This window comes from Pan troglodytes, chromosome 17 (genome assembly GCF_028858775.2).
Source record: "Pan troglodytes isolate AG18354 chromosome 17, NHGRI_mPanTro3-v2.0_pri, whole genome shotgun sequence".
Classification (NCBI taxonomy): Eukaryota; Metazoa; Chordata; class Mammalia; order Primates; family Hominidae; genus Pan; species Pan troglodytes.
This window is the reverse complement of record NC_072415.2, coordinates 27,010,288-27,034,882: the sequence shown is the minus strand read 5'-3', so window position 1 is coordinate 27,034,882 and position 24,595 is coordinate 27,010,288. Positions and strand designations below refer to the sequence as shown.

At 38.0% G+C, this 24,595-nt stretch overlaps 1 protein-coding gene across 22 annotated transcripts in view; it reads right to left on the bottom strand.

Moving 5' to 3' along the window:
* The window catches only part of DLGAP1 (DLG associated protein 1), a 964,206-nt gene that overhangs the window by 357,686 nt on the left and 581,925 nt on the right, over positions 1-24,595 (bottom strand). For 3 of the 22 annotated variants that reach the window (XM_016933381.2, XM_054671845.1, XM_016933385.2), the window contains exon 1: positions 24,341-24,488. The exons of 10 other annotated variants lie outside the window; for them this stretch is intronic. In XM_016933381.2, coding sequence (XP_016788870.1) covers positions 24,341-24,433 — 93 coding nt within the window. In that variant the 5' untranslated portion in view covers positions 24,434-24,488. Of the gene's footprint in view, positions 1-23,874; positions 24,102-24,340; positions 24,489-24,595 lie in introns of those variants that run through there. 9 more of the 22 variants (XM_016933388.4, XM_054671849.2, XM_054671850.2 and 6 more) reach the window with 8 other exon arrangements.

The following is a 24,595-nucleotide window of genomic DNA, read 5'->3' as shown; positions in this document are numbered from 1 at the left end:
AAAATTAGCATGTGGGATGTTGATTTAAAATATTATAAGATCCATTAGATGAATGATTTAATTTTCCCAATGAAGACATTTTTCTTTTTAAAAAGAGGACACACCTAAAAATATTAAGCTCGAATTTTTGTGCTTGACAAATTATAACACAAAGAACTTTTGGTAGGGCCCCCAAAATCAACCTGGGCATTCTTAAAGTTTGTTAAAAGAAATGGTGGTGGCAAAACACTGAAGATAGACAAGACTTTTGAAGCTTTAAAGAAATATGTTCTGTATATAGTAGCATGATAGGCTTGACTTTATACCTCAGCATCATCCTAGAACAGGCTGTTAAATGGAAGGTCCGTGAGTGCTTAAAGAAGCAACCCACGTTTACAAAGAAGTAGTATGCTAAGCTGACTGTGCTTTATTTTTATTTTTTATTTTTGAAGATTAACTTGGTTGATAGGTAAACACACACACTGAGATTTCTTATAAAAAATCATCTTTATAGAAAAAAACAGGAGAAAAAGATTTCTAAATGGTAACAGGACTGGTTTTCACAGGAGCTGAATTTTCTCACTTCTCCTGGAATCGATTCCAAACAACAAAACAACAATACAACAAAATGAAAAGAAACACCCACAAATTACATTTTCAGCAAAACCAGCAGAAAATCCACAGACTCCAAAGTCAGAGTCAGGCAGAAAGCCGAGAAAAGTCTTAATACTGTGGTAGGTAAGTGGGAGGTATGAAGGGGTTCTAGATAGAGCAGAACTCAGAAATCTCTGTTGAATATCCACTCCCCAAAAGTAAGGGCCTTAATCCAAGAGGAAAGTGCTGCAGAAAAGACTGAAATTTATGCAGCAGGTGGAGGGTAAATGGCAAATCTCATTAGGGTCAGGAAAATTCTAAAAGTGTTACTGAAAGTGACGGCATCATTTGTGTTCCCATGTGACAGGCAGCCTGTGAAGTGATCCATGAAGTAATTGAGGAAGAACAGAACTAGGTTTGGTTCTGAGTCAGATGATGTGTGACTATATAGATGGATCATATTATGAAGAAACAATTGTAGCAGCAGCAAAGGAAGCGTTTGATGCTTGGAAAACTACTGCCCATCATTCCCTCTACAGGAACACTCTTTTGATTTCCTAGGAAAATTCAACTCATTCAAATAGGAGTAATATACAAGTAATACACATACAGATATGATAAGAAATATGGCCTATGACATGAATTTACCTATATAACAAAACTGCACAATATCCTGAACCAAAAATAAAAGTTTAAAAGTAAAAAAATAAAAGAAAAATGAAGAAGACCAGTCAGGAATTTCTTGTAAATAATGAAAACTCAACTGAAATATATGTTGTCACAGAAAAGATTAAAAGCATAACCCAACATTGTTATTAATTAAACCAATAATTAATGAAGCAGTTATAGCTATAAAAGAAGATCACAAAGCAGAATTGTAAGAACTCAGGGAAGAAATGAGAAGAAAACAGGAGGTTACTGGTAGACTGCTGGAGGATGTCAAATGGGAACTGGCGGAATTGAAGGAAAGGAAGGTAAAGGAAGGGACATAAAAGATAAAAAGTGAAAATGCAAGTAAATTATACAGAGGCAAAAAAGATAAAGAAGGATGAGAGAGAAAAGGACATGTAACGAATACGGCAAAGGAGAGCCATCATATGCATAGCTGTAATCTCAGAAGAAGAAAGCCAAAACAATGGAATAGAATAATTACTTTAAAATATAATTCAATAAAACTTTTCTAAAATAAAAAAGCCTTAAATCTACTTATGAAAAAGATATCCATTGTATCAGTGCAAAGTCATCTAGAATGATCAACCCAAAGACACATCCCAGAAAAATTTTTGAAAAGAATCCTTAAGGCAGTCAAGGAAAAAGATAAAAATCAGTTAAGGAAGAGAAAATGAGGTTGACATCAGATGTATCCACAGAAACATCTAACCTCAGCAAACAGTGGAGCAGGATCCATAAGATACCAAGTTAGAAGGCAGGAGTCAAAGATTTTCTCTCTAATAACGCTCCCCTTCAAGTATCAAGACTCAAGGAAAAAGACAGCTTTGAGCCTGCCAGGATTTGGGTAACACTGTTTCCTCATATTTTCTAGGGGAAGATTCTAAAGGAGGTGCTATAGACTAACATGAATCAACAGAGAAATGTCGGCAAAAGAACCTGTGGCCAGTGTTTAAATGATCCAACATGACAGGAAGTTCCTGTTGGCTACATATATATACCCTTTAAGAATTTTTTTCTATTCCCAATTTGTTATAATAATTTTTTTCCTAGATCATTAATGGCTGTTGAATATTTGGAAATACCTTTTGTGCATATATTGAGACAATCCTATGTGCTTTTTTTCCTTTAATCTTTAAGCGCTGAGAGTTATGTGAATATCTTTTCCAAAGTTAACCTTTCTTTTTGTTAATAAATAATTGTCATCTGGCCATGTTATTTTACATTATTTTTAATTATTTAATTGTATTTTTAAGTTTATTAAGAATTTTTATGTCAGATTCATGAAAGAAATTGCATTTAAATTTTTCTTTCTTAAATGGCCCTTGTCTGGTTTAAGTCTATATTAAATCCTGAAACTAGTTGGGCATTTATTTTTTGTTGTTGTTGTTGTTCTAATTTCTAGAAGAATTTGTATACGACAGGGATTACCTCTTCTTGCAGGTTTTATAAAATTAATAGGGTCTGGTCTTTTTCTGAGTAAATTTTAAACTAAAATTTTAAATTTTAATATGTCAGTTTCTTAAGTTGTTATGGATATATTCAAGGTTTCTGTTTTTACTGAGTTTTGAATGCTTTATTTTTCCAGGAAACCGAACACTTACATTTTCAAGGTACAGGTTGAGTATTCCTTATCTGAAATGCTTGGAACCAGAAAGGTTTTGAATTTCAGATTTTTTCGGATTTTAGAACACGGTCATGGGCCAAACGACATTTTGGTCAATAATGATTGGATGTAAGACAGTAGCCCCATAAGATTATAATACCATATTTTTATCTTTTCTATGTTTAGGCACACAAATACTTATCATTGTGTTTTAATTGCCTACAGTATTCAGCACAGTAACAGGCAGTAAGATTCTGTGATCTAGGAGCAATAGGCTATATCATAGTTGAGGGGTGTAGGAGGCTCTACTATCTAGGATGTGTCAGTAAACTCTATGATGTTCACACAACAACCAAGTTACCTTACAGTGCGTTTCTCTGAAGGTATTCCCGTCATTAAGTGATGCCTGGTTGTGTTTCCATCTTACTGGTTCAGCAACCCCAATCCAAAAATCTGAAATTCAAAATGCTCCCATGAGCATTTCCTTTGAGTGTCATGTTGGCTCTCAAAATGTTTTGGATTTTGGAGCATTTAGGATTTGAGATTTTCAAATTAGGCACACTCAACTTGCATTCTTATGAAGTTTGTTTCTGTTTTTGCTTATATGATAGATTTAATATCTACTGCGTATATATCCATGGCCCTTTTTTCATTTCTGTTAGTGTTTATCTTGTGCTTTCTTTTTTTCCCTCCTTGGTGACTTTACTCAGAGGTTTATTAATATTATCAGTCTTTCCAAAGAACAACAACAACACAAACTTGCTAACAGTGATTATGTCTGGGGGATTTCTATTATCTTCTTTATGTTCTTAGGTATTTTACAAAATGTCCCCAATAAATGTATATTAAGTTTATGAACCCCTCCCCCTAATAACACCTGTAACAAAGTAATACGCTTTTAAATAAAATTTTAAAATGTAGACTGGATAGGAGATTCATAACTGGTTGAATGACATTTCCTAAATGGTATCTAAATAATTTCATGAAAAAGAACAGGACAGTCTCTAGCGAGAAGCAGAGTCTTTCTTTCTAGCCCTATTCTGAACTTTTAAAAATTGCCAACTTCAACAATGAGATATTGGATACAATTATGAGTATTAAAATATCATACATACATTGGGGGGAAATATTTAAAATATTGGATCTCAGATTTAGCATTCCCCAATTTTGTTATTGTTTTGAAAACATTCTTTTTGATAATTCAAATGACACTTTTAGATGAGTGATTTAGAAACAAGTTGTTCTTTCCTCAAGATTCTACTGCCATTTTCTGGAAAATTATAGTAATAAATGAATAACTGTAAGATGACTACTAATGTAAGTGGAGCTCCCTAGAGTTAGGTAGTGCACGAGCTGCACATCAGTAACCAGTGGCCCTTGCCTAGAATACACTCATATCTATACAATAATATTTAATACAGATACATGTAATACTCTACATTGTGTTAAACCACCTGAGTGTGCAGTACAGTGTGGGGAAACCTATCAGTATGACTTCATGTGAAAAAATGGTCCTAGAAATTTTACCTGAGTGTGAGGCAGCATGACATGATTACCAGACAAGCTGGTACTTTCATAGAAGTTCATGGCCAAAGAGTTCCACTGAATGCTGTGAAGTCTGGACCCAAATGAAATATTAATATTCACACTATGACACCATAAGCTAAGAGGGATGCTTTTCTTGGGATGAGATACAATTTGTCAGATGAGATGCTCAAAGTCCTGTTCTTAAAGAATTGCTGAAGGCAATATTCACAATAGCAAAGTCATGGAATCAACCTAAATGCCCATGAACAACAGACTGGATAAAGAAAATGCAGTACATATACACCACGGAATACTACGCAGCCATAAAAAGGAATGAACTTATATCCTTTGCAGCAACATGGATGGAGCTAGAGGCCATTATTCTGAGTGAACTAACACAGGAACAGAAAGCCAAATACTGCGTATTCTCACTTAAGCCAAACATAAAGTACATATGGACACAAACAAGGGAAAAACAGACTCTGGGGCCTACTTGAGGGTGGAGGGAGGCAGGAAGGTGAAGATCAAAAAGCTGCCTATCGGGTGTTATGCTTATTACCTGAGTGACAAAATAATCTGTACACCAAATCCCCTTGGCAGGCAATTTGCCTATGTAATAAACCTGCACATGTACCCCTTACCTAAAATAAAAGTAAAAAAAAAAGCTGAAGGAATTAGTTCTATTGATGGTGGAAAAGTGAAGACTTAAGTGGCAAATAACGGTTTGCATTAAACATTTGAAGGAATGCCATGTGGAGGAGTAATTAGGTATATTTCCTGTTGTTTTACAATCAATGAAAGGGAGGTAGATTTTAAAAAATTAATTAATTAATTTATTTATTTATTTTGAGACGGAGTCTCAACTCTGTCATCCAGGCTGGAGTGCAATGGCATGGTCTCGGCTCACTGCAACCTCCACCTCCCCGGTACAAGCAATTATCCCACCTCAGCCTGCCAAGTAGCTGGGACTACAGACGCGTGCCACCACACCAGGCTAATTTTTGTATTTTTAGTAGAGACGGGGTTCACTATGTTGGCCAGGCTGGTCTGGAACTCCTGACCTCGTGATCCACCTGCCTCGGCCTCTCAAAGTGCTGGGATTACAGTCATGAGCCACCACGCCCAGCCAAAAAATTTATTCTTATTTTATGGCTCCAAGACAAATGCAAAGAGAAGTGGATTTGGATTCACAATAGAGAAGAATCGTCTACAAAGTGTGTCAAGAATGGAAAGTGCCATTGGGGTGGGAATCAAGGCCACTTTTCTAGAGGTCACTGGTAATATGTGCAAGGAGTCAATCTATGTGTAATATTTAGTGTTTTGCATGACTGTTGGCCTGGCTCATCTACTTCCAGGAATTTTTCCTGAATAAACAACTAGATGATTATTGAAGAGTTTGTAACAGTAAGGGATTTGAATTGGTTACTAAGTAAATACAAAGAAAAGAAAAAGAAATGTGAAAAACATTAACGAGAGCAAAGAGAGCTGGGAAAGAGAATGAACGCAATGGAACAGAAACTACAACTATAAGCACTGGGGTAAAAAAGAGTGTGAGACATTATTAGAAAATGGCCAGTCAAAATAAGGTTGAATGCAAGACACTGAGGCAATGGCCCAATTTTTTTGTTAATTAGATGAGAGAATTGTGATTGCTAAAATTAAACTTAGATTGAGGAACTCTGGTGAAGTGAGGTCAACAGAAATAGCTAATAGGTGGGAAATTACCTTAGTCACTTGAAACAGAAGAAACCTATTACTAATGGATATTAAATTATTTATAATATAAAGAAATACAGGCCAGACGCGGTGGCTCATGCCTGTAATCCCAGCACTTTGGGAGGCCGAAGAGGGCAGATCACGAGGTCAGGAGATCGAGACCATCCTGGCTAACACGGTGAAACCCTGTCTCCACTAAAAATACAAAAAATTAGCCGGGTGTGGTGGCAGGCGCCTGTAGTCCCAGCTACTCGGGAGGCTGAGGCAGGATAATGGTGTGAACCTGGGAGGCAGAGCTTGCAGTGAGCCGAGATTGCGCCACTGCACTCCAGCCTGGGCGACAGAGCAAGACTCCGTCCCTCTCCAAAAAAAAAAGAAATACAGCTGATTATTTAGTGTCATGCTACGTCCATAGAGGACTTCAGTATATAATATGAAGAAAGTGCTTGCTCTATGTATTAAATTATTTATAATATAAAGAAATACAGCTGATTATTTAGTATAACGCTACATCCATAGAGGACTTCAGTATGTAGTACGAAGAAGATGCTTGCTCTGTAAGTGTGCACTCTAGGCTAGATATTGACCCAGACATTTGTGATGTCTCCATCTGAAAATAACAAAAAGAGCTGAAAACCTCTGTAGATTATTATTTAAAATTAGAATATTTAAATTATTTTAAGATGCTAAGAATTACTTGCATTACTTTCTTCAAATTGAAGGATGTGCATAATATTTAGGAATTCTAACCAGGAAAAGAGTTTTAGCCTTTCATTGAAAATAACATTTATGGTATTATTCATAATGGTAAAAAGCTATTTAAAAATTCAAAAGACAATGAATAGAAATAGAAATGAATATTCTAGCCATGGTGTATTTACATACTATAATAACGATACATATTTTCATTAAATTATAGAGTATTATTGAAAATAATAAACATTTATCAAAGTGATACAAAATGATTTTTACCCTACCAGTTTAAGGAAACTCTTGGCATGTGCAATAGTTACTTCCCAATTGCCAAGTTCACGGTCAAGCTTTCCATTCCTTGTCTGACTGGACCACTCCTTGGTAGTTGACTTTGTTAAACTTTCCCTGTTTCTTGAAATCCTCTTCCTCTCCCTTTGCTCCCACACTTTTCTGGCCTATTTTTATGACCTTTCTTAATGCTTTTCCTATGATTCCTGCTGTGTAGCCCAGGAAGTTGGCTTGTGATGTCTCATCTTCTGACTTTACACATGCCCCAGTGTGACCTCATTCACTCTCAAACTCCTCTCAGCCTCCTATGTGATAACTCCCCAGTGCCCTTTTCCAGTTCTGATGTCTTCCAGAACTGCACAATCATAAAGCCAGCTGCCTTCATTCCTCCCTCTTCCTCATCCATCCCACTCAATTCTTGACCAACTTGATACTCTCAAGATACAGTAGAAAGGTGTGTTTACTTCTCTCCATCTTTATTGCTTCAATCCTATTCCAAACACAATCATTTCTTATCTGGTTTACTATAATAACTTCCCAAATAGTATCTGAATAAATGAACATTTGCCTACGGGACATCTTCAACTGAATATGCTTCAGGCATATAAGATTCAGCAGGCTGAGAACAAAACCAACTTCTCCATCTAAATGTATTCTTTCTCCTACATTAATTGTCTCAATTGGAAGTATTGACAGGCACCCAATTTTTCAAACTATAAATTTTTCATCATTTTTACTTTTCTCCTTCTAGACACCTCAGTAGTTCAATCACTAAGTCCAGGTGATTCTATACTTAAAACATGTTTTTTCCTATTTAAAAAACTTTAACCATCAGTTCCCCTCTCCTCCCAGGTTGGTGAGAGCTCTTTGAGGGCAAGAGTCATGTCCTTTCAACTTTGTATTCCCAGCCTTTAACAGAGCCCTTAACCTGAAATATACTTAGTGCTCACAAGTGTCTGAATTAAAAATTATATTATATACAACAAAAGGGAAACATATATATACACTATATATACGTATTATATATACATATTATATATACGTATTATATATACATATATATGTATATATATGTATATATATACATATATATGTATATATGTATATATATGTATATATGTATATATATATACATATATAATACGTATATATATATGTGCACACACACACACACATATATATATAATACCTGATTGCAAATGTGCAAGATGTATGCATTTACATGTATAGATACTGGAAGGGGATTTCAAATGACATGAATAATTGGTGTTTTACTGTAAAGTTAAGAGACTGATAAAAATTTCAAATAAGAAGCAGCAAATATGTTACTCATAGGCAAAGGGGAATCTAGATCTAATAAACTAAAAAATTGTCTGGCATGAGATTCTTCTGCTCTAAAAAGCTTACTAAATAGCTTTCACATGATAAACATTAGAGGGCATACCATCTCACAAGAAAGGAACACTCCTTTTAGATGACACTAAGAGTTAACACTTTAAATGTAAGAAGAAAAGTGGTGGATGAAGCTATTGAATGCTTGTTTCAAGAAGAGTGAACAATAGAACTTTCATGCTTCAGAGCTTTTTCCATACATGAGGTTATAGGTATATTTTAAGTGAGATGTTAGAGCAGGTGACAATTTTTAACATGGATTAAAAAATTAATTGCAACTCAAAAATTAACAATATTTAAGAGTGAATGACTGTATACTGCAGAGTATGTAAGTAAGTACACCATCTACAAGTGCTCTGATTTCAAATAGTGATTTGAATGGACATGCTGCCAAACTATTTTAGAAGAGTATTCTTTTAAAATAATCTAAAAAACTCAGAAATGGATGGTATTTTTATTTCATCACCATATACGTGAACTATCCAGGGACCAGTGCATATATACAATGATCTCATTTAGCTGATATGCACTAGATATATAATTTCACACATCTTTCACACCAAGTTTAAAAAAATGGTATTAAGTTTAAGAAATATCTTATGTTTTAGATAGTAGATTCTGTAGTAGGCAGATTATGGACTCCCCAAAGACGCCCATGTCTTAATCCATGGAACCTGTGAATGTTACCTTATATAGCAGAAGGGACTTCACAGATGTGAGTAATTTACTGGTCTTGAGATGGGGAGATTGTCATGCATTATCAAGTGGGCCCAATGTAATCACAAATAAGTAGAAGGAAAGTCAGAGAGAGAGAGATGTGGCCACAGACACAGATCAGGGTGATGCAATTGCTGGCTTTGGAGATGAAGGAAGGGGGCAGGAGTCAAGGAATGTAGGTGGCTTCTAGAAGCTTGAAAAGGCAAGAAAAGGGTATCTTCTCTAGAAACCTCCAGAAGGAACATAGCCCTACTGATGTTTTGATTGTAGCTCATTGAGACCCATTGTGGACTTGTAACCTGCAGAACTGTACGATAATAAATTTGCATTGTGGGCCAGGCACGGTGGCTCACGCCTGTAATCCCAGCACTTTGGGAGGCCGAGGTGGGTAGATCATGAGGTCAGGAGATCGAGACCGTCCTGGCTAACACGGTGAAACCCGTCTCTACTAAAAATGCAAAAAATTAGCCAGGCGTGGTGGTGGGCACCTGTAGTCCCAGCTACTTGGGAGGCTGAGGCAGGAGAATGGCATGAACCTGGGAGGCGGAGCTTACAGTGAGCCGAGACTGTGCCACTGCACTCCAGCCTGGGCGACAGAGCGAGACTCTGTCTCAAAAAAAAAAAAAAAATAAAAAATAAATAAATAAAAAATAAAAAATAAAAATAAATTTGCATTGTATTAAGGCACTAAATTGGGGGCATTTTGTTATTGCAGCCATAGAAAGTTAATACAGATGCTGAAGGGTTTCATGTGCTCAAAACCCTGATAAGTGAAACTGTAATCTCTAACAGTAACTTTTGCAATGTCTCTTAAATCTGTTCTCCTGCTTCAGTTCACACTGCTACCACCGTGTTTTTTCAGGCATAATAATAATAGGATTTATTGAGGCATTATATAATGCCCCATTTCCAAGCATTGGTCTGCACCTTCCATAGTATTAACACAATTAATTCTTTTGACAACCCTGTATGATAGGTATTTTTATTATCTCCACATTACAGAGGAGGAGACCATGGCAGACAGACATGAAATATCTCACTCAATGTTGTATAACTGCTAAAACACAGGATTTGAACACAGCTTTCTGGTAGCAAAGCTATAATTTACTCTTCCCAGAATGAACTTCATGGCCCTTGAACTGCATGGCTGTCAATGAAGGTGAACGCCTCACTAATTTACCATCTATGTTGACTGTTGAATTATTGTGGCAGACAGAATTTTGGCTCCCATGATCTCCACCTCCTGGTGTCATGCCCTTGAATTTGTGACGTTTCATGGAAAAAGGGACTTTGCAGATGGAATTAAGTGATTTTCAGGTACTTGTTAGGCATGGGGGATATAGGGCTGAACTATTGAGAGATTAACAAATAATGAGAAAATGCTAAGAGAAATCTCTCCCGTTATACTCCCATAGAAATACTTTCAAGGCTTCAGAGATATGATATTTCAAAGGAGGAAACGTCCTTATCCTCCATCCTTCCTTACTTACAATCCAGGTTTAAATTCTTTCTGTAAACTTCCCTATTCTTTGTTCAGATACCTTTATGCTTCTCCCTTTGCCGGTGTATTTAGTTATTTAATGTTCCACTGGACTATAAACTTTTTCAGAGTAGGAACTGTTTTAGAAGTCTTTGAATTCCCATTTCCTATCAACTTCGACGCTTATATAGAGAAGATCTTCATTTTTTGTTACTTGAATCGATTATTCAGGAAAAACTCCTTTACAAAAAATCCTATGACAGGGATTACATTGTTATAGGAGCTCCAAATTCCAATAGAGGATCTGTTCACTTCAGCTAATATTCATTCACAATAATAATTCTTTAAAAACTTTATATTCCTCAAATTATTCTACAGGCTTTCCTAATAAACTGTCATCATAAGGAAGAAGGAAAGCCATCAATTTTATGCTTTTAAGGAAAAAGCATATAATTTTTTAAATGTCATAATTTAAACTTGTTAGTGACTCCTTATTTCTTCTGGGGACATGATAAAGGCTAAGAACTTTTCTTCTAAGCAAGATGAACATCTCACCCACTCCCCTGACTTTTATATAATTTCAGGAGTTTGCTGATTGTGTAGAGTCCAATCTTGCACATCCTACAGGTCACACAGCCTCAGATAGAGAACACCTGAATTAGGTGGATGAGATGCCCTGCCCTTCTGCATTTGACTTTCTGCCCAGTGCCCCCACCCTGCCCTCTACCCCATCCAAAGGTCTTTTTGAGATAGGATTATTTCAGAAGTCAGTCAAATGTGCAATCTCATCAGTTCTGCTTCTGTGCTGCCCCAGCCTGACTGGTGACAACCCTGCTGATGTTCCAGTCCTAAACATTATCTTCCTCTGACAGTCCACATTAGGGAATCCTGCCTCAATAAGCTTTTCCAATGGGCCTGCCACCAATGGCATTGTTCTGATTTGTTGGGCTGAAGTGATCTCTCACTTTCCAGGCCTCAAAGATGGCGAAAGAGTGCCTGGTTTCAGAGAGCAATATGAAAAATGCAGCTATGGAAGTCTGGTGAGTAAACAAATGAAGCCAGACATTGACACTTGTAAATCAATCATGTTCATTTTTCAATGTGCATTGGAAAGGTTTGAGACTCACTTGTCTCAGCAAACAGGGTTCAATTAAACCAGTACCCTGGATAGTCCATAATGGACACTCCAAGGGCCTTTCTGGAAAGCCCTTTCCCTTTGGCCAAAGGCATAAGCAATGTGGGGTAGACAGGAGTCTTTTGGGTAACACGTAAACTGAACCTGTCGGAGGATGAGGGGCCCTGTCTGAACGGCACCAGCCAAGGGACTGGCTGTAGCAGATATGATGATGTATTGCCAACTTCCACATCCATTTGCGCCCAGATATTGCTCCTAGAGGTGTCAAAACATTGTAATTTACAAGTAAGTGTGAGGAGAAGAAAAGTTTTGCAGACACGTTTCTTAAATGAGGAAAAGAATCACAGATGAGGATTACTGTCCAAAAGAGAGCTTCAGCAACTACCGCCCAAAACTCAGCGTGAGAATGGAAATGTCACGTAAGGTGCTGCCTACTTGGCTAATGGTGAGGGAGGTACAAAACGCAGAGGAGGAGCCGACAGGCACGTGGAGGGGACAGCGCCAGGTGGGTGGGAAGATCCAGGGAGATAATGCACATGACGTGCCCAGCACAATGGCCAGCACATCATGAGTGACTAATAAAAGGTGGGTAAGAATCCCACCAAAACCCCAGGCCCATGTTAGTCCTCATGTTTCTAAGGGGAAGTGAGTTGTACTTATTGAAAGCTAGGTATGTTACATAATTGACTCCTCAAAACAACTCTACGAGGTAAGTATTTTTGCAAATGAAGAAAAAGAAGTTTTAATGGTGGAATGATTTATTTAATGCCACACTGTGAGGGCATGGAGGACAGGCATTCAAGCAGGGCAGCCCTCGCCCTCACTGGGCCTCCCTGCCCCGCTTTGGGCACACAGAAAACTACCAGGCAATTTGGACACCTCTAATCACTGGGACATCACCACAGGGTATTACCTTTTTATGGCAAAGCCCCAATCTACTAGAAGTCAAGAGAGTAAAAAAACAATTAGAGCAATGCCGTCCAATACAACTTTCTGTGATGACGGAAATGTTGATTGAGGGATTAATAAACAACAGGAAGCATGGTTACTGACCACTAGAAACGTAGCTACGGTGACTGAGAAACTGGATTTTTATTTTTTCAAACTGTAATTCATTGAAATTTACAGATCCACATGTGGCTAGTGGCTACCACGTGGGACAGCAGAGAACTAGACTACCTGATTTAAAAGGAACCCTAGGGCTCATTTGCCCTCATTTCACCAAATAGGGAAATGTCCTTTGCTTTATGCCTCATATGTTCATCCAGTTTCTCATAACACATTTTTAATAACAAGAAACTCTTCCTTTTACTTGGGATCTGATGCCTTTGTTAGACAAATCGTCCCAATCTAATAGCTACATCCTCAGGTGTTATAATCTGGAGATAAAGTTAAGTTTTGGTAATAAACCCGTTCATTATTCCCTGGGGTTATCTCCCAACTAGCTATCTCTGCTCTTCTCACACCTGGAAGCATTTAGGTCTCTGAGGGTGGCCCCAGAGGCATCTAAATTCTCCGGGTGCACAGTGTTGCTACTGCTATCCACAGCGTCCATGCCATTCCATCTTGCTGACTGGTACTGATGCTGAGTGCATGGATGCGATGTGAATCTGAGGGTATTTTCCTCACAACGGTGCAGTGCTGCTTGCTAGGTTTCTTCCCCAGGGCCTGGTCAGCCCCACCACCTCTGCAGCCAGCTGCCTGGTGGCTGGGCTCAGGAGCCTGCAACCTCCCAGGCCCCTCTAGGAAGCAGCTCCCTGCTCTTTTCCTATCCTCATACCATTGGTTCCCCTGAGAAATGCTGCCCAGAGGTTAAATTGCTTGGGCCTGGCCTCCAGGCTAGACCATATCTTCCATCTTTGGGCAACTTGGGTACCTTAGAAAATAAAATCCTGTATTATCTTGTCAACTAGGAATAAATTCTGTTCTCCATTTGCTTATTTCTACCAGCTGAGTGGTCAGCTACCCATCTGGTCTTTTCCCTCCTGCTTTTATCTAGCCACTGCCCCCAGAGTTCAGTCTGGGTCAAACAAGTGCTAAAGAAATCTTGGTTGAATAAAAGACTCAGGGAGAATGACAGTATTATAAAATCATTTAACAGAATTTTTCATTATATGCTTGTGGACAGAAAATGTGAGGGGAATACATGTTACAACAAGTAGAATCAAGGTGGGTTGAAGCGAAGAAATGCAACGCTTAGTTCTATTCATCTATTAATCTAATAACGCCTTCAAAAACATAAATGAGATCAAATTGGCATGGTTTAATTTTAGGGAATTATTTTACTTCTCAGTTCCTTAGAAGTCCCTGCTAAGTGAATAATTAATATTTCATTCTTATGCATGGCGATATGTTATAAAACATTGAACCAAAAGGAACTGGAGGCTTTTAAACATGCCATATTAGGACTAACCATTATTTTAAATTAACTTCATCTGGGCTTAAACAAAGAGGGGAGAGCATTAAGCAAGAGTTTGCTATAGAACACTGAACTATCTGCAGTGTGATACATGTACATGAGGAAATACCCAAAACCAGCTAAGAAGAAGGATTATGAAGACTACATTGACTTTGACTTCTAAGTTCATTATTGAGAATGGCACCTTTATTCTGATAGACTTCCGAAGCGTTACTATTCTGCATTGTTGTCTGTTATAAGGATTTAATATAAACTCTACTGATATTCTCTAACAGCACCGTTTATGCAGGATACCTGCAGCCACCTCTAAGGTGGCACATGTAACTGTTCCACCTTGGATAGTATATGACTCACTAATTCAATTTTACTTTGATGGGTAATTACGCAACATTCTAAGGGTAGATCTTTAGAGAAACATATCTTTTCCTTCAAACTTGGACTAGTAATTTAACAAATAGTAAAATGGGTAAATCTCCCAAACACTTAGTTAACACTCTGGGATATATGAGGCTCATGTACCAAGCAGAATTCTGGTTCACAGTAGGCTGAGAGATAACCATCTGGTCTCCCAAAAAGTAAGGACAGACAAAATATAAAATCACACTGACTTATCTCTGTAAGTCTGGGTTTTGGGTTTGGGTTTAATTTAATTGGGTTTGAAGAGTCCCAGTTTACTTCCTAATCATTTCAGAAGCAGACATTCCAAAATTAAATTAAGCAAAGAATATTAAATGGGCAGACAGTGCATATTTGTCCATAAGAACCTTACAGTGTTATTAACAATGTTATAACTACAATTAGGCTGGCAGTCTCATGGGGTCAGTGGTATTGTTTCTTGTTGAAACAGACAAGCAAATAAACACAAGGAGCCTTGAGTAAAGGTTCTTTCATAGGTTGAGATATACATTTCCACTGACATGAAATAATGTCCTATTACAACCTTTTTATATACCTCACTTTGCAAATCAACCTCATATATTACTTGTTTTCAAACATGACTACTTTCCAAACTAGATTTAGTTTTACACCTAATCATAGAAGTAGAACCTGTTTTCTAAACCATAATTATTCATTTTTAATTGTTATTAAAAGAAATTCTCATTTAAAAATCCTTCAAGAGAAGACCAAAGGAAATATTTACAAAGCAGAGGCATCACGTTATGGTGGAAAGTGAACAGATTGTGGAATCAGACAGGCCAGGGTTTAAATCTCAGTTTTGTCACTTACTAGCAGAATAATCTTGAGCAAATTTAATACCCTCCTTTTCATATAAAACAGGGGTCAGAACGGCTACCCCAGAAACTTCCAGAAATAAAGACAATGTAATAAGAACAATGTATGGTAGACACAAGTCCATAGAACCTTCTTAGTAAGTTATAGCCCTTCTTACTCTCCTTCTTCTTCCCTTTACCCCATCTTCATCTTATTCTTAGTCATTGTCACGTAAAAGTGGATCCAGCATGGGATGGAGATGAAAAGATGTTCAGTATGGTGCTGTGGAAAGAGCACTAGCCTGGGAGTCAAGGGGCCTGTGTGTTCCTAAAAAAGTCAATTCCTCTTTTTTTGGGTCACAGCTGGAGAAAAGGTATGAAGGTAACATAAGAATTTGTCTATCAGAGCTTAAAGCCCAAAAGTGATTTTGTAGTCTGAGTCAATCAGGAACTCTTGGAGTCCCAGGATCAATTGTTGTCTTTTTAATGAAGGGCAGGGCACCAGGGCTGCAGCCTCGACAGCTGCTGCTGCTAATACAACTTACCACACTGGGGACGGATAACTTTCGAAGCTCAGAATACAGATCCCAATTTTTGGGGGGGAACTTATCAGAGTTTTCCGATTGATCTCATTTATTAAGAGTGGGCTGATTAAGAACAGATACAGAAATTTCCCTCCTGGATCATTAAACTCTTTCTTAGACAGCTTAGATTGATTAATAGGGAAGGAATGGGCAGTAGTTTTCAAATTGTAGAAAGCCCAGGTACAGGGTGGGGTGGGGTGGGGTGGCTTGGGGAGAGAATTTAGATTTGAAACCTCCTGTTCTTGCGTCCATGTGAGTAGTGCTGTTTTAAATTGTTTTACATGTTTTGCTTTATTTGAACACAGACTTTGGTGGTTAAAAAGTACAAAATGCACTGGGCTAAGTGATACTTTGAGTTGTTCCAGACACCTGCTTCTATTGATGGTGTGTGTTCTTGGAAAATTCATAAAGAAAGGCATAATGAGATGCTCTTTCTAGAAACTTTAGCAATAGGCAGGGCGTAGGCCACAGCAAATTAGATCCAGCCACCAGAGTGGAAAGGGCAGGGGCTGGGACTGGAAGGAAATGTCTTGAATATCCATCAAGTGTGGAATTAGTGTTATTTTTTATTTTATTTCTATTTTTTTTTGGAGACAAAGTCTTGCTGTGTCACCCAGGATGGAGTGCAGTGGTGCTATCTTGGATCACTGTAACCTCTGCTTCGCGGGTTCAAGCAATTCTCCTGCCTCAGCTTCCCAGTACCTGGGAACTACAGGCACATGCCACCACACCCGGCTAATTTTTTTGTATCTTTAGTAGAGACAGGGTTTCACTATGTTGGCCATGCTGGTCTTGAACTCCTGACCTTGTGATCCGCCCGCCTTGGCCTCCCAAAGTGCTGGGATTACAGGTGTGAGCCACTGCGCCCAGCCAGAATCAGTGTTATTAACACTGTGAGTAACAGTGTGGGTAACATCAAGATAACTTGAAAATAAGAGGAGCTCAGGAAGACTTTTGAGTGCCACTGCTTTCCCCCACCTCTCTCCACAACCCAGGGCCATGGAAATGCCACTTAGCCTCTCCAGATCTCAGTTGTCTCATTGTAAACTGACAATCTTGGACTAGGATTCCCTTCCAAATTATGTAATAAAATAGCTGCATAAAAGGAAAGGGAAAAGAAGTGAGAGAAGGGAGTACTGGGGAGGGGAAAGTATTGCTGAGCTCAGCTCTCTTGCTAAAGAGGGTTCACGGGGTGGGGAAGGAAGGAGGAGGGGATGAAATTAACCACTGGTATGGGTTTCTAAGGCTTGTGTCAGTAAGATCAGTGAACGAAGAAATTAAGGTCCTGCCTAGCATGGGCACAGTGTTCCAGGAGTGTCATGCCCCACTCTGGGGGCTCTGTGATGTGGACCATGGGTGGGGCCTTGGAGGCAAAAGAGAAGGGCTGTTGGGAGGAGAAATGGGGATGGGGAAAATCATTTCAAATTTCCCATGATGGAAAGGCTACAGGAATTGGTTATCTAGATTTACAAATAGAATCTAATAAATAAAACTTGTTTTTTTTATTTTTTATTTTTATAGCAGTGTGAAAGTCAAAGTACATGTTTTTAAAGAAGCATGAAAGTTCAGATGAGACACACTTGATGGCTTGTTCAGTTCATGAGATCTTCTGGCATGAAATAAAATGTTTCTTTTTCCATGCAGTGATTGCGTAACTCAAATATGGCAAAGCAACCTACACGATAATTTTCGGCCTGTGGATTTGATTTTTCATAAGCCTCACCACACACCCCTCACAGAAAGCTCTTGTTTCTAGTGGATTCGTTTCACCTCCTTTGTGAAAGCCTTAGAGAGAAGGCAGTAAGCAGGGAAAATCAGCTATTTATAGGCGTTTTTGACTAAAAGTGTCTGCTCAGCGTGCCATGGAATACTTCCAAGAGGTGGGAGAACAGGAAACGATCTAAAATCAACTAGAAGGCTGGAGGAGTGTTATGGGGGAATGATTTTGCAGGGGAGTCATTTTCAGAAAGCTCAGGTTTCATTTGCAAACAAATGACAGTTAGTTTCACTGACACCCCTTGAGTTACAGATAAGCCTTTGAAACTTTTGCTAGTTAAGGAGAGAAGACAAAGACATAAAATTTCTAAGGATTACAGGTAGGGTTCCTTTAAAGGACTTTAAAAGGAAAAGTCCTGTCGAAAGTCCTCTCTCCCTACTTATTTACTGCCTAAGGGGATGCTAGCCAGATGGACGTCCACAGAGGAGCTTAGACTGGCAGGTGGCATTCAGAGTGTAAACTGCAGGTCCCGGGATGGCCTACAGAGTCTTATAGTGTCCATAGGATGATCTCTATCATCACTAATTTCCACTTTTATAACCAAAAATGGCAAGCCTATTTGGTCAGGTTTTCATAATTAAGAGATATAATTTCATTAAACGTATTAAACCTTTCCTGTGAATTCTGAATGGTTTTGTTTTCATTGTTTTGATGACATTGGAGAAGCAGGCGAGGTAGAATTTAGACTGCCCAAAGTCACAGGGCTTGCAGAAGAAGTTTGAACTTCCGACGGTTCTGTGGAGAAGAGGTCATGAGAGAGATCTGGCTTCAGTGTGTACTTGCTCTTTTCAATTTCTACAACATTAGAAGAATGATATACCTGGCTTAGGGACTTTGGGCACGAGCAAAGAAGAGTGATGGCCAAGGACATTTGGTCATCTTCTATCAATGGTGGAAAAGCACCACGGAGGAAACACTCCACAGAGAACCTGGTTCTCCTAAGCCAATTAAAGAGGTGATGATGGTGGATAGAGTTCCCTTGTAGACACCTCCTATGACTGTTATTACTAATTAAGCTTGTCCTGTTGACTTACCAGAGCTGTCTGGAATAAGGCAGCAGGAGCTTGACAGACTTAACGTATGAAAACAAAAGCAAGTGTGTATTGTGTGGTTTTTTTTTTTTTCTGTATGAATACACTAAAGCTTGAAGAAGCCAGAATTATATTCCATCAGCCAATATCAAGCCATGGGAAAACCTGATCCACTGAGGTTGAGCTATCAAAAGATTAATCCAGGCTGGTGCAGCGGCTCACAACTGTAATCTCAGCACTTCGAGGGGCCGAGGTGGGAAGATCCCTTGAGGCCAAAAGTTTAAGACCATCCTAGGCAACATAGCGAAACCCCGTCTCTACATAAAAAATTAGTCTGGCACGGTGACCTGAGTCTGTAGTCCCAGCTACGCTGGAGGCTGAGGTGGGAGTGTCGCTTGAGCCCAGGAGGTCAAGGCTACAGTAAGCCATGATCACACCACTGGACTCCAGCCTGGGTGACAAAGGGAAACACTGTCTTTCAAAAAAGAAAAGAAAAAAAGATTGACTGTGATACTTTCGACTTCAGACAAAAGCTTTCTGCGTTTAGTCGGCACACAAGACAGTGAAATTTTACGCCTACACTGTAATTAAGACCTACTGTCATCCCACATTGGAAAGGGCTTTTCTTTACCACAGAATCAGACAAGTTAATCCCAATGCCAGCTTAATAAAAACTAGATGAAGTGAAATATAAAGGAAAAAGTGGTATGGTACATGAAACATGGGAAAGAGATAAAGCTTGTTAATGTTTGAGGATCTATAAACTTGGAATATTTTCTCACTGTATTTTTCATTTATTTCTCAAATTTGAAGTTACATTTGTTTCTAAGACCTGAAGCAAACACAGTCATATCATCATGCCCATTTTACAGATGTAGAAATAGAAGTACTAAGTAGAGCCCGAAGTCATGTAGCAAGCCAGCATCAATAAAGCTTGCAGTCAGAGCTCCTGAATCCCATATTTTCATCTATTAGGCTCTACTGCCCCCTTCAGTAAATACAATGAGAAATTAAGCCTTACAGTTCCCTAGAATTGGGTTACTTAAAATGCAGTTCTGGGATTGATCACTGTCAGAATCATCCCATATCTATGAAATTGGAATCTCTTGGGTGGATGCCAGAGATCCTCATTTTATAGACACTCTCAAGGTGATTCTTGTGCACATGAAATTAAGGAAGCTTTACCTCTAAATATTCAATGATAGAGCAAGTGGCCATACATATATATGATTCTCTATAGGCATACATGTGATATTATTGTGCCCATATGTACCCATATTGATTCCACTTTACAATATTTCATGTAGCATTTCCAATTTTAGAGATAAATCCTTTCCAATCACTTACTTTTACATGTAGGGGGCAATAACTAAGACATTAGCTCGTAGCTTTTAGCGTATGTGTCCTGCACACTATTCCTCTCAGATTTGCTGCAGTTGCTCCCATTTAATATATTTGGTCCCATGGTCCCATTGTTCCAATACGTAATTCCTACCTGTCACACCATACATATTTTATATATAAATACATCTATCTATCTATCTATCTATCTATCTATCTATCTATCTATCAAATAAAGTTTGGCCTTTGCAAATATGGTAACAGCTATGTTAATTTTTATCCTGGAGAAGTAAGATGAGGGATGCTGATTTCAAAGGAGTGGAAGATGCTGGAAGGATGCATGCTGTCTTCAAAATCTAACCAGGGCTCTGAGCAAATTCCCTAAAGATCACATATCCTAATGTGTTCTGCTCTATGCATCCTCCTTTGCTACGTGGTTTACCATGATGCAGGGAAAACTCATCCATAAAAGGAGGAACATACCAATTTCTTTTCTTTGGAAGTTAAAATAAATAATTGCAGGCATTATTTAGTTAATCTTTGCCTCTTCTGAGACTTTTGAGTCACAAACTTGCTTCAACTCTAACTTTCAGATAATGTCGCTTCTCCCTTTGCTTCCCTGTGCCTTGGCCCCATTGCCTTAAAAGGATGTTATGAGAATGGATAATAGAATATGTACAACATAATGGGAACAGAACAGCACTGGTAGCCAGGCAGTGAGCCTGCGAGTGCCAGGTTCCACTGACAAGATGACTGATTTCATCGAGGTATTTCCTTAGGATTTTTCTCTTTTCAAAAAACTAAATTGGACTAAATAATTTCAAAGCCTTCTTTTATAAGGAGATTATTAGATGAAAAATAGATAGGAAGATACAATGTCTGCATTGCAGGGAGATTAGTGTGAATGGGAAGCTGCACCAGATGACCTTCTGATCAGGAGGTTCTACTACTCTAAAATTGTCATTTTAAGGGGAAAAAAACCCAACTCTGCCTGGTCCTTTAATTATGTATCTTATGATTTTAGAGTCGCAGAGAATTAAATCAGGGAGGAGTTAGACAATCTTGCAAGCGTATATTAAATTGTGGTTAAAAAAATTAAGGAGAGCAAAAGTCATTTATTTTATGATTGTTGGATTCTCCCTTATTAAGGGGACTAACACCTCTTTATTCTTACACCAGAGAAGCAGGACATCCCTAACTAGTCTACACGAATGGTCCAAGGTGAAGTTCAATATAATCACTGGAAAAGCACAGTAATGAATTTTCCAACGTCTATGAAAAATCTGTTTCTCCACTTCATAGTCATACCTCTTCCATGGACTTTGTGAAATGGCACTCTTAAAATGGATCTGAGTTCATGAATCAGAGATCAAAAACAGCATGTGTATAAATGCATATTTTAGAAGTATTGTTGCAGGGATACCTATGCAGATAGAAGGTGTATATATAAACCTGCACACATGCACCTGGCATGCAGTAACCGCAGGCTCACATAATTCTGCTTCATAGACAGTTCTGTGATATCACAAGCCTGATTTTTGTGGGAAGTTTCCTAATTCTGTGAAACAATTAGTAGAAACTCCAGTTGACAGAGAACAGTGACCTAATATACACAAAAAGACCTACATATCCAGAAAATTCATTGTATATCTTAGAAATGGAAAAAAAGCAGGCATATTGCTAGACTTTAGCAAATGAAACAAAAAGTTTTTAATGAGAGTCCTAAATATTCCTACATTTAAAAGATCAGGGAATCAGAAGAGGTCTTTCTTTAATCATGTGAGTGCTCTCCAAGACAAAAAAAAAAAAAAAAAAAAAAAAAATTAAAAACAAGAATTTGGTCAAAAGTAACAGTAAGAGTAAATGTTATGCCTTTCTTTACACAATATTTTCTCCTTTATCTCTGTGTAACAGTAATTAATTGATTCTTTATATCATTACCTTTTAGTTTATAAACATAGAGGACTGGGTTGAATATAAATAAATCAGTCACTGAAAAAAAAATAATGCAATTCCCTATTGTGGTTTTAGTTTAAGAATTTGAAAAAACACTTAAATATGAATTTACCAAAATAATGTGAAAAAAAATTCTCCCTGTGTGATAACCCACTAAGACAGATTGTTGTCTTTGAACCTAAACCCAAAGTGGTGGAAAACATAATCGAATTACAAATTAAAGTCAGCTTGGCAATATTGCATATATTTTTTAGCAGTTCCTAAAAAACCTGACACAAAAGAGCAATGTGTTCTACCATTCACAAATCACTGTGTAAAATTGTGTAATGCCATGATCTCATGTGGGCTAGAGACTGTGGGTGAATAGTTCTCTTAAAGAACGGTGAATGATTACCTTGATTTACTGTCTTTAATTTGCAATCAAGCAAACTGTCTTCTGAAGAGAATGGAAAAAGGGGGAAATGAAATCTACTGGCCACTGAGAGATCCAAGGCTAGTTTTTCTCTTTCACTCTTTGCTAACTAATGCTATGCCTTTAATTAGTAGATTGGAATTCTGTGAGATCAGAAAGTGTGTGTTACAGGCAGAAACCTCTGACTGTGGCTAAGCAAGCACTTTGGTGTTGCCGAAAATGTCTTTAGAAAACAATGAAACTGGAGGCCAAGAATAATAAAGTTTCTTTAATAACTTCCAAGAAGGCTTTCCTATATATTTTTGATCTTCCCTTTACTACCACTGAGTCTTTCTGGACTGCTGCTTTCTCACAATGTTTTGTCAATTTTTTTTTCCCTTTATTAATTGGACCTGACAATAGTGAGAATAAAAGAGAATCAGAGAGAGAGAATTAACAGCATTCTGCTGCTGATCACTGATTCCACATCCAAAGTTAGCACCAGGCAGGAGCAATCTCATCTTTTTATGAATGAAGAGGGGCATCTCTACCAAGATCAGTGAAAAACAGGGAGAAGATTGTGCAAACCCAATAGGAAATCCTATTGACATTCACTTGCTGGATTATTAGGGCAATTTAAATTAAAAATAAAGAAAATCATCAATGAATGTGGTGGATGGGATTTCAGAAAAAGGCAGCGAAGAAACATCCCAGTAGCCAAAGTCATTAGCAGAACTGTTCAGCACTTTCATAAATTGCATGTAAAGTAGTTTTAACTGAATTGGGAGACTTAAAATTGTTCTAACACAAGAGGGAGGAAAACTCAGCCAGGGAAAGAAAACTCCCACTGGGCAAAGATGGAAATAATCTTGAACCGATTATTGAAAAAAATAATTTTACCTGTATTTAAAAGATCCTGGATTCATGCTTATGAATGCTTCCTCAGTGATCTTGTGTGGTGCCTTATTTAAGCAGACCCCCACCCCCAAAAAGAGCAATCATCATAAATGTTAATTTTGCAAAGGAACAGTAGCTATTCAGAATCCTGATCCTGGAAAACAACCGATCATATTTCAATCACCAGCCATATAATATCCTCTAAGAGCACCTAGCAGATCTAAGGAGATCATGTGTCAATTAAAGATTTTATAAAGCCCTTGTGGAGACACAGATTTGTAGATATCTGATGTCTCCACCTGCTTTTTTACTATCTGTGCATACATTAATTTGTCAGCTCTTCCAGTCTTTCTAGCCATTATTTAGAGGAGAAATAAAATCACAAATACTACCCCTTCCTTTCCCTACCACAAAAACCATCCAAATCAACACCACACTATTATCAAATACAAAGTAATAAAAGAGTTATACCCAAACCTGGTCAGTCCTTCCATTTCTTGAAACTTGCACACAAACTGAAGAAACCCACTCAGCCTTAAAAAGGTCGATCATTTTGCTTTCCTAAAATTTCATCTCTGGGAGTGCTTTCCTTCTCGGTCTGTCTTGCTCTCTCTCTCGCTCCCTCTGTCTCTCTCTCTCCACTTCTACCGCGGAGAGAGCGTTTTGTTTCCCTTTTCCTGTTTCTACGGCTGAATGAATGCAAAATACACTGTTTGAAGGGATTTTTCTTTTAGGTTAACAGTTGGAAATCTAAAATCTTGCTCTTCTGAATGGCTTTATATGTCAGTCACTCAACATACAACATTTACATAAAGAGGCATAAACAGAACCAAGAATTCTGCTTTTTAAAAGCAAAAACAAAACAACAACAAAAACCACCTTTTATTCTATCTCTGAACCTCTTCCTATTTTATTTATTTAACTATTAAGCACTTACCCTGAGATGTGCCATAAATGCTTTATTCCAAATGTATAAGAGCCAACCACATCTCAACTGAGAATTAAACAGTTTTAATGTCTTCAAATCCATGTTCCTGCTCCCAGCCCTAATACAGACAGTCACTGGCAGCGGTACAATAGTTCTAAACAGCAGACATCTGATTCTTGACATTTAAAAATAACAATATTGGAAAAAAAAGGAGTCCCTTTTTTTATTAACTGCAGACAGCTTGTGAGTGAGCACTTATCACTC